This window comes from Astatotilapia calliptera, chromosome 23 (genome assembly GCF_900246225.1).
Source record: "Astatotilapia calliptera chromosome 23, fAstCal1.2, whole genome shotgun sequence".
NCBI lineage: Eukaryota > Metazoa > Chordata > Actinopteri > Cichliformes > Cichlidae > Astatotilapia > Astatotilapia calliptera.
In genome coordinates, this window is record NC_039323.1 from 6,928,188 (window position 1) to 6,938,962 (window position 10,775).

The 10,775-nt window shown below is 42.0% G+C and overlaps 2 protein-coding genes across 5 annotated transcripts in view; both read left to right on the top strand.

Annotated features, from left to right (window-relative positions):
- suco (SUN domain containing ossification factor) overlaps positions 1 to 2,286 on the top strand; it is a 42,616-nt gene extending 40,330 nt beyond the window's left edge. For 3 of the 4 annotated variants that reach the window (XM_026160130.1, XM_026160131.1, XM_026160132.1), the window contains one exon: positions 201 to 2,286. In XM_026160130.1, the coding sequence (XP_026015915.1) occupies positions 201 to 767 (567 nt within the window). In that variant the 3' untranslated portion in view covers positions 768 to 2,286. The remainder of the gene's footprint in view (positions 1 to 200) is intronic. The other variant, XM_026160134.1, reaches the window with a different exon arrangement.
- A 2,688-nt stretch (positions 2,287 to 4,974) lies between these two features.
- mysm1 (Myb-like, SWIRM and MPN domains 1) lies at positions 4,975 to 10,750 on the top strand. Its single transcript, XM_026160135.1, has 20 exons — positions 4,975 to 5,154; positions 5,329 to 5,401; positions 5,477 to 5,547; positions 5,920 to 5,994; positions 6,087 to 6,171; positions 6,314 to 6,412; positions 6,612 to 7,134; positions 7,214 to 7,448; positions 7,529 to 7,659; positions 7,741 to 7,844; positions 7,937 to 8,014; positions 8,103 to 8,185; positions 8,277 to 8,331; positions 8,977 to 9,027; positions 9,121 to 9,195; positions 9,295 to 9,483; positions 9,587 to 9,719; positions 9,919 to 10,024; positions 10,155 to 10,212; positions 10,327 to 10,750. Exons 1-20 carry the CDS (start codon positions 5,099 to 5,101, stop codon positions 10,621 to 10,623), a joined length of 2,577 nt encoding a protein of 858 aa, XP_026015920.1. The 5' UTR covers positions 4,975 to 5,098; the 3' UTR covers positions 10,624 to 10,750.
- Positions 10,751 to 10,775: the final 25 nt, after the last annotated feature.

Sequence of the window (10,775 nt, forward strand, 5' to 3'; positions counted from 1 at the left end):
CAGCTTTATTCGCTTCAAGTTTTTAATATTTTTAGATAAGCAGGTTGAGTAGTATGTTTTTGTTTTCCTCATTTCCATCATTCCCTTTTGAACTTTCCCACCTTCCTCCGACTATTGTTTGTGACTTAACGTTATTAGTTGTTTAGTTTTCTGCTGATCTTTCTTAAGTAATTTCTCCATCTCTTATGTTTACCTTGCAGAAAAAACGCTGCAAGGCAAAGTCTTTGGACAAAGTTGAGACTCTGAAGGCATTCGATCCTTCTGCTCTCCTCACTAACGGGGATCCCAAGTTTAACAGCTTCCACCCGTGTCTCCCTGCGCCACCATCCTCAACACGCCCCCTACCTCTTCCTCCTCCTCCTCCACCTCCTCCTCCCTTGCCTCCTCCCCCTTCAACACCACAGGAGGGCCCATTATTGCCCCGTCGCGCCTCTAAGGAGTTCCCCTCAGAGACTAGCAGCTGCAGCTCGTCCACCCATTCTGAGGAGTCGTACGCCAGCCGGCTCCCCCCTCCTTCTCCCGTCTTCCCCGCTGATGGCGTGTGCAACGGCCACGGCCTTTCTTTCCCCCTCAGCCAGCCGGTTGCTAAGTCCCGTCAGGAGAAGCGCTCAACGAAGCGGCGGAAGTCTCGCCAGACCGAGCTGCAGTTCCCGCACATGCCAGTGGGGAGCGTTGGTTCTCTGCCCAGCCTGCAGCAGCTTATGAAGGGAAACAAGGAGATGAGTGTCGGGACCATCGGGGTGACAGCCGTCACCGGACATGTCTGAATCCTCACGCGTCACCTTTACACGATTATCTGCTCACACCTGTGCACACACTACACGGTAGCAGACATGACAGACAGAAGAGGTCTTACCACAACCCAAAGAACCACATTTCCCATGAGCACCCAGGCGCACCGTGGAACTGAATTGGCTATGGCAGCAGTAGCTCAACATCATTCAGTTCTTATTCACTCCTGTCAAAGACCCGTTTACGGTTATGTGCCTTTATATCTGTTCTAGACCTTCTAACTCTTAAAAACGTGAAATGTAAACAGTTGTTGATGTGCACAAAAAGACACTGTGATAGGAAGTGAAACACCAAGAAGAGTCAAAACTATTGAAGTGTGTTTGAGAGATTTTATTTTATTTTCATTTTTCTACTGGATAAGCACATTTACCCATGAAAGTGGAGCACCAGTGAATTCATTTCCCCACTCTGAGCACAGTGAGGAGAGGTGCTGGTCTCAACTCCGTGTTCCTTGAAAAGTATTAGGCTGCTCTTTGGGATGAAATATGTCATTATAAGAGGACTGTGGAGCATGACAAATGACTTCTCTTATTCTTATTTCCTCCTGTCTTTCATTGCCATCATTTAACCTTTTCCATCCTGCCTTAGTCTCTAAATGACTGCAGGTGTTTGTTTGGGACCAGTGGGTAAAACCGTCTCATTCTCGCCTTCTGTCTCTGTCAGTTTGTTCCAAACCAACCACGAGAGCTGAATGAAGAAAAGTCTACATGAGCGTATTAGCCCTTTTCTTTTCTTTTCTTTTTTTTTAAGTGTCTCAATTAACTTCATAAAACAAATACAGTAGCAGCAGTCCAGCTCCTGTAGACCCTGCTCAGTTTGGGCTGGGCCCAAAAATGCTGTCACATTAGATTTTGTAACTGTGATAAAACAGCTCAGAGGCAAGAAGCTGTAATATATTGTTTCATTACTTTTATAGTTCTTTCATTTGTAACTGAGCCATGTTTCTCTTAGCATTGCTGGTTCGGCTTGTTTGAGTTGCTGTCAGAGCCAGTATGGGGCAAAGTGTTTCCTGTTAAGGGCACAGTTTACTGTAGGGTAACCTTGGGTAACAGAGCTGAATGTTTACGCACACCCTCTCGTGGACCTTGCAGATGGGTCTGACAGATCAGCTTTATTTATCTATTTATTTATTTAAATGAACAGAGAATTTTCTAACCTAGTCGCTGGTTTGCCAGTCTCCCAGTCTTGCAGCGTCACAGTGGCTCAATGCAAGTTTGTTACATAGAATTACTACTCAGTGGTACTGACACATACAGTCATGGTGGATGGCTCAAACACATTTGCTTTCTTTCGTTTTCTTACCTTATAACGTCGTCTAATTGTACTTGGCTCAGCCTGAAATATCGGACAGTAATCGCATTTTATATCCAACAAAATAACAGTTAAAGGCTACATGTATGTTGGGAACACGCTGCTGCTTCTGTGTGTTTTCAGAGCTGCTGGAAAGTTGGAGATGCTTTTATTAAAGAAAAAAGAGAGAGGCTATAACAATGACTGTAGTACTGTGCTGTCTTCTGTCTGCCTTTTCAGCATCTCTGCTGGATTGGCTAACTGATTTTATGTTACCCTGGCTGTTTTGTTAATGTATATTCAATATAACAATTCAGCAAAAACACTGCAGGAAGCTGCAGATTTATTTTTGTTTGCTTTTAAAGAATAAATTTAACAGAGGTTTTTTTTTTTATTCCCCCTTCTATTTATGCAATTTCATAGAGGTTCTGCATGGTTGGCGTTGGACGTCTTGACAGAATTTTCTTCTAATGCTACCATCCCATATGAGTGTCATTACCTGTTTTGACCAGCTTCTACTGCTCTTCTTTCCTTACATATCTTTATCCAGAAATGTCACCTCTGACCCCCTGTGCACGACTTCTGTCTGTGACTGTGAAGAAAACTTTAAATATGCCTGCTTTGATTAACCACTCTACCATGTTCCTATTGGCTTCAAATGCTTTTTCATTCTGCTTGCCTGCTTTTCTGACTAGCTTTTTTGCTTTTTTTTTTTTTTTTTTTCTTGTGCATTCTTACTGTGGTCGTACACTCCTTTTTAAGTCTTTTTTTTGTCATGTGTTTGCCCCACATCGAATGACAGCGGTCGTTTGTGAGGAAGAAATGAATTGTTGCTGAATAAAAGGGAACGCAGTAAAGATTAATCCAATTCAGAACACTATTAATGTGGTTACTTATATTCCAAGAGCCGAGCAAATCCAGAGGGTGGTTTGTTTGTTTTTTGTTTTTTTTTTTTTGTTTGTTTTTTTTTTAAATCCCTGTTTGAATGTGTAATATGTTTGTGTGTAAACCTGTACGCATGCGAGATTTTTTTTTTTCTTGTCTCGTGTGTGTGTGTGTGTGTGTGTGTGTGTGTGTGGGTGGGTCTGTGTTATGAAAAAGACTACTTTAAATCGATTTAAACACATAACACAGCAAACAACAAGAAAGCACTTGGAGAGAAATTCTAAATGCTCAGTGTGCACTTTGTATGACTCCTTATGCCTTTTTGTTTTTCTACCCTTTATGTCAAGTGCTACCTTCTCTCTATCCCTCTCTCTCGCCCTCTCTTTGTCTCTGTGAGTACTCTGAAGAGCTGCACAGTATTTTTGAGCAGGAGTGAGTTACTACAAAAAACTGTAGTGCCATTAGAAACTGTGAATTCTTTCTAAATAAAATGTTTTTGTTTCTTTTTGTCTTTCAGTTGGAGTTGTTTCATGTCAGATTTTAGCAAAATTGCTATTTCACTTCTGTTGTCCCTAGGCAGGAAACATTTATTAAAGAAAAGTAGTGATAGCAGTATACAGATTTGGGTATACACGTACTTCATAGAATCCCATCCTCAGAGTCTCAAAAGTAATTGGAAAGTTGGCTTAAAAAGAAATTAATAGCCATGTGACACCTGTTGTTTTGTTCTTTTATGATGAAATGAGTATCAGGAGCGACCACATCAATGATCTGGTGCTTTCTTAAAAAGAATGAATACGCTGTCCAGCTTAGCAACAGCAAGAAAAACCCTTCACAATATCTAACCAAATCAGTAACACCCTCAGAGAGAATGGCATATCCCCAAAATCTACAGTTAAAAGATGCTTTCATAAATGCAAATACAAAGGTTTTATAAAAAGGTGTAAACCACTGGTTACAGAGCAAAATGTGGCGAAGGTAAGGAACGCCACATGACACAAAGGATACTGCATTATCTGTCAAACATGGTGGGGGCAATGCTGTGTCATGGGTGTGTATAGCTGCCACAGTAAATGGATCATTAGTTTACTGATGTGACTGCTGACAAAAGTAGCACGAGGCTATACTCTCTCCTTACGTTCAGCAAAAAGATGCAAAACCAATCAGAAAGAGCTTTATAGTGCTAATGGATAATAACCCAATACAGTCTCAAGGCAAAGAAATGGCATAGTCCAAGTCAGTGAAGATCCATGAAGAAGTAAAAACTAAAGGTGGTTGTGGTAAAAGTCTAGCAGAGTATCTCAAGGGAAGGGAAACAGAATTCGGTCATATCAAAATGCTGTAGATATCATCAAATGTGGATATGCTGTATCCGAAAGGATTCTCAACCTCTGGAAGACAATGAATGTAAGTTTTAAAAGGAATCCTCATATTTAAAGCTGTTTGTTTCTTCAATGACTTTGAACCCTCCCCGGGCTTTTATGCCTACTCATTCCTATGAGTTTCTAGGGAATCACTATCCATCTTTATTATGTTGGGGGAAGAAATATATCAATAACATATAAAATATTACATATGTAACAGCAGTATATGTTTAAATTTGATGAATTAGAAGTGTAATACAACTGAACATTAAAGTGCGCATCTTATGCTCATCATTATTTATTTACTTATTTATCTTGCGGTGGGCATCACAATGATTTGTGGTCTAAAATGAACCATTTTTACCTCTTCTCACTGCAGGGACAGCTTCCCTTTAAGGCTGACTTGCTGCCGCTATTAAACAGAAGGTTTAAGGGTGGGTAGTTGGGACTGTTGTGCTCATGATATCCTGTAATATGTCTCTGACATCATATAGATCCAAGAGAAAAATAAGAGCAATTAGAGAACTCTGAAGCCTGAACTTAAGGATAGCAACGTTTTTTGTTTTTGTTTTTAATAAGCGTCCAATATAAAAAAGCATAATAAACCCACTTTAAGGTGAATTTAAACCAGAAGGTGGCAGTAAAGCAACTTTAAACATATTAAACGACATCCAGCCACAGGGTGTCGCTGTGAGTCACACTGGCCTCTGTTCTCCTCCAGTGCGCGTTCTCTGTTTTCTCTCTGCTGTTTACGTTTATCGAGTAACATGGAGGACGAGGTGGATGTTGACATCGAAGGAGATGACTTTGATAACAATATTGGGTAATGACGCCTGTTTATTTGGATTAATTGATGGCTGTGCTGTTTGGTGGGCTTCTGTGCTGTGGTCTACGCGAGTTAGCGGTGACCCGGATGTTGGCGCAGGATAACAGCAGCTGGGATTAGCTCTGGAGGCATCTGCTCTGCTGATCACAGCTTCTTTCCTCGCTGTTTTAGGGAGATGGACGGAGGAGGTTTGGTGCAGGAGCAGTTCATGCAGCCTACAGGGAAGAGCAGCGCCTGGATACTGGTATGACTTCGTCAAGCTCCGTTGTTTTTCTGGCTGTGGGTGCTCGTGTTGACTCTCCGTCTCTCCTTTGTACAGCCCTGGGAGCTGGACAGCTCCATCAGCCCGGAGAACAGAGAGGTGATAGAGAGGATGCTGCTAGAGGAACAGTATCCTTTTACTGACCTTAAACGCACTGCATAGTGATGCATTGAGGTTAACTACAGGAATCACAGGACGTAGCTGGGAAAGCTTCGGATTACCTAATAACTGCCCCATGCTGTGGCTAATGTAAACATACGGACAGATGACAAATTAAAAGAAAAAAATGTAACGCTTGACCTTACAGTAAATGGAATTACAGTGGGGGAATATGTTATATTATTTTATGTTCACTTGTCCTGTTAGTGCAGGAGTAACCCAAAACATCTCAACCTAGTTTCAACCAGTAGCTGAAGCTCCTTATATTGTGTTGATTACATAGTTTAAATACTAATTTTGTTGCTGGTTATGAAATCAGTTGTCCTCAACTATAATCGAAGATATTACCTGACAGGTAAGGAGATTCCCGACCACATTTGGCACAGTGATCCTCACAAAAAAAACAAAGTGAAAAAGTGAGTAATTTCTTCCATCAGCCTTGATGATGAGCGCAGTACACTGATTCCTCATTTCCTTGCTATTCATGAACTTGTCTGTGTGTGGACAGGTCTCCGGCCAAGAACATAGCTTCGTCTGCTGGTTCATCCTCTCGATGGTCCCAACAGGAGAAAGAACTGTTTGAGGAAGGCCTGGTATGCTTACACTGCAAGTTAACTTTTGTGTCTGAAATGTAATTTCTGTTTGGGAAGGTCAGCTTTTAATGGATTTAATAATTATTTTAAGTGAGTCAGATTGTGTGTATTGTCCAAGTTGCCGAGGTGTGTTGTTCTACAGGCTCGGTTTGGTCGAAGGTGGACTAAGATTGCTAAGCTTATGGAAAGCCGTACCGTTCTTCAGGTTAAGAGTTACGCCAGGCAGTATTTTAAACATAAGGTAAGACAGTCCATCTGGATTATACTAACAGCACAAGACAGGTTTCTGTTATGTAAGCTTAGTTGTAGTCATCTGCAGATATAAACCTGCAATTTAGTCGAACTACATACGCTCTATGCAACCAGAAGGAGTCCTTAGCAATGGTATGTTGGAAAATAAAAATCAAGAATAAACAAACTTTTGTGTACACATTTTTCAGGCAAAATCAGATCCTGGTCCTGCGGCTCCCTCTGTAGCTCCCATAATACACCTACAACCTCCTCAGCCCACCTCCAGTCAAGTGTCTACTCTTGCCAACGCTGTCCGCATAGAGAAGCTTTCTGACGATGAGGATGAGGATGTAGACATCACTGATGACTTGAGTGATGACGAAGAAGGCAATAAACCACAGGCAGTCCTCAGCAGTGATTTCTGTGGGCCTGAGGAGAAAACAGATTCTGGGAGTCAAAGCCCCACAGAAGAACATGTAAGTCTGAGTGGGGTAGAGAGCATCCATGAGACGAAGGAGAAACCGAGCCACACCTCTCTTTCTCCGCAAAGTCTTCAACCCTCATCTTTCCCTGGTTGCTCAGAAGATCCTGGAGTAACAGAGCGAGATGAGAAGGTCAACAAGACGGCATCGGTATTTCCACAAAGCTGTCAGACACCGCCTCACGCAGACTCAAAGCAGATGTTCTCAACAGGCATTGCTCAACTGGAAGAAGCTTACAGTGATGGAATGGGTACTTCACACTTACTGTGCTTTGTGTATTTACCTCACTGTCATAGGAAAAATTAATGACACACATTATGATGTCCTAGATTCTTCAGACAAGATTGAGAAGAATCTAAATGATAGACCATACAATGACCAGGAGGAGGAGGAGAATGAAGATGATGAAGAGGAGGAGCTGAAGGCCCCCGAACAAGAAATAGAGATGGACACAGAGACCATCACCGAGGATGAGAAGCAGGCTATCCCAGAGTTCTTTGAGGGGCGACCATCAAAAACCCCTGAAAGATATCTGAAGATTAGAAACTATATCCTGGATCAATGGTAAACTAAGTTTACATGTTCGATAACTTTGTTTACACAACTTTGCACAGAAAGTGGTTATTACTGTTTTTGTCCACTAGGCTGAAGAGCAAGCCCAAGTACCTAAACAAGACATCGGTCCGCCCTGGTCTAAAGAACTGTGGAGATGTCAACTGCATTGGGAGAATACACACCTATCTGGAACTCATTGGAGCAATCAACTTCAACTGCGGTAAGTCTATTTCTCTGAGTCTTCTGATTTATGAATTTTTATCTTCTTTTTGATGTTAAAGCTCTGACTTCCTTTTTGTAGAGCAAGCTGTGTACAATCGTCCAAAGGTGATGGACCGCTCCAAGCATAAGGAAGGCAAAGATGTACTGGAGGCCTATCAGCTCGCCCAGAGGCTGCAGAGCATGGTCGGTACCCATAAAGCAATAGACTCTGACACTGGAAGCATTTAAATTTTAAGCATGCCAGAACTTGACTTGTAACTTCTGACTGGTTGTAGCGAACCAGGAAGCGGCGTGTGCGGGACATTTGGGGGAACTGGTGTGATGCTAAAGACTTGGAGGGACAGACATATGAGGTATGGACACTGCACAACAACTTTTAATCAAATTACGATTTACATTCTTACTAATATGTTTACTGATTCTGTGTTTTTTCTTTATCAGCATCTAAGTGCAGAAGAATTAGCTCTGCGGAGAGAGGAGATGAAGAAGCAGCCTAAACCTTACAAGATGTCCAGATACCGAGGGTGAGCACAGTGGACTGATGCAAAGTGTACCAAATTATAAGCACAAGGAGGTTTATGATGTGGATGTTTATAATCCCACTCTATCCACCAGCTCTTTTGACCCCTTCCAGCTGATTCCCTGCAGATATTTTGAAGAGGATATAAAGGTCAGTGATCATTCTTATCAAGATTTTTCACCGATACACTGACTAACCACACCACTTTAAAAAAAAAAACCGGAAAAATCATGGATGTGTCTCTAATTGGCGTGGCCTCTATTGATCAGGTTTGTTCTGTTGCATCTTCCAGATACAGAATGGATACTAGACTATTTGTTTCTTGAGAAATTCTTCAGGAGATTTTTCAGTGTAATTAGTCCAGCTGGGGTAGACTAATGAGGGAGAGCCATTTTCATGGGGATGGGGAATGCTTAATCTGCAGTTAATGGGTGGTACATGTCAAAATTACATCCACATGAATACCACCACAGGACTTCTAATGGTGCCTTTGCTCCAATTGAAAGCACACATCCCAGGTTAGGTGGGCAAAGCTAAATTCAGTGTGATGTCAGTGTGTCTGTTGTTGGCCCTGTGAGGGACTGGCAGACTCTCCAGGGTGCTCATTGCCCTATGTCAGCTGTAATATACTTCAGCCCAGCCTATGTTGGATAAGGAGTAGGTGACTGGATTATTAGATATACCTTATATCTAATAAGATTATATTTTCTTCATTTTTTGTTGCATAAACTAAGAGGATCCTTTCTCCAAAGTAGTCATCATTTATTCTAAGCTGTTCTTTACTGATCACCCTAGGAACCATTCCAGGTTATAGTCTGTGCTGAGACTCTTCTCATCATGGATATGGTATGTTATACACACAGTCACAAGCTGATTCGTTTTTTTCATATATGTACAACAGATTTTACCTATACTGACAGATAACTTTTCTGTAATCAGCATGCACATGTGTCAAGGGGGGAAGTCATTGGTCTGCTAGGTGGAACTTTTAATGAAGAAGCAAAAGTATTGAAGGTAGGTCAAGAAGTCTGAACCAATGTGACAAACAGGATAAAACTCTAATCACATTATATTCAGAAAACTATATTTTGTGATTAATAAATCTGTGTTTAGATCTGTGCAGCAGAGCCATGTAACAGTGTGAGCACAGGTCTGCAGTGTGAGATGGATCCAGTGTCTCAGACACAGGCCTGTGATGTGCTGTCATCCCTGGGATTCAGTGTAGTGGGCTGGTACCACTCGCATCCCTCCTTCCACCCTAACCCTTCATTGCGAGACATAAACACGCAGCACCAATTCCAGGTAAAACTGACTGAATGAAATAAGTTTGCACATGAGTTACTTGTGAACTTCTGGTTTTATTTTCACTTCTGGTATTATTATTTATTTATTTTTAATCTTTCAGAGTTATTTTTCACGTGGTGGAGCCCCGTTTATTGGGATGATAGTGAGCCCATATGACCCAGCTAATGCTTCCCCCCACTCCCAGACTACCTGCCTATTGGTAAAAGAGAACCAGGAGCCTTCAGGCCCCCAGAGTAAGTCTAACACACACACACACACACACACACACACACACACACACACACACACACACACACACACACGACTCAAACTTCAAAACAGTTAAGATCAAGAGGCTTTGAAATCAAGCTGACAATGTAGGTCAGTGATTTTGTGTACGCAGTAACACACTTTATCCTCTGGCTCAGTCTCTCAGCCTCTGTTCCTCCCCAGAGCTGCCGTACAGATTCGACTTCCTGTCATCACAAGACATCCCGGACTGGGAGCAGACGATGAGGAGGGCTCAGTGGATCATCCACAAATATTCTCAAGCACCAGGGTGAGTGAGACACAAGACGGTATTGTGTAATCTTGAACTGGTGCCCTAAAGCTGATCCTAAATTTTATTGAAATTGTTTTGGGTGGTGTGTCTAAGCATTTTATTTTTCATTTTTGCCATGGCTGGTCAGGAGTGTGCAGATGGACAGACTATTTCGGAGAGACTCCCATCTCACATGTTTGGAGAAGGTCAGTTCGACCATCAGTCCTCCCAGTTTGCAAATTTCAGTGACTCTATGGAGTGACTTTGAGCTGCTTTTACAGTTTTAATGTGTGCCTAACTACACGACCTTCATCATGTAGATGCTGGCATCACTGGCGAGATACTTGGAACCCCTCCCAGATGAGGTGGGAGACTCCTTTCTCACCCAGATCCAGGCCCTTTTCAAATCTGACTTTATTTCCAAGCAGCAGTTGCCTGATTCTGAAGAAGGAGAACCTTTAAATATCTCATCCAAGCTGGTGGACTCGGGCGAACTAACTTTTGATCAGCCGATCAGCCCAGAGGAAGAGAAGGACCAAGAAGAATCTGAGACTACTGGCAGCACCGTGTTGCATTTAGGCTCTGTATTGTCGACCGAACATGACTATTTACTGTGAATAACCATACAGCAGCATACTTAATAGTGAATGACACCTTTTGTGAATACATTGTGGCATTCATTACTGGGTGTGTGTGAGATAGTTTTTGTCAGTGAAGTTATCATGAACGTTTTTTCTCAGTTTAACAGATTTCTTTTTGACATCAAAAT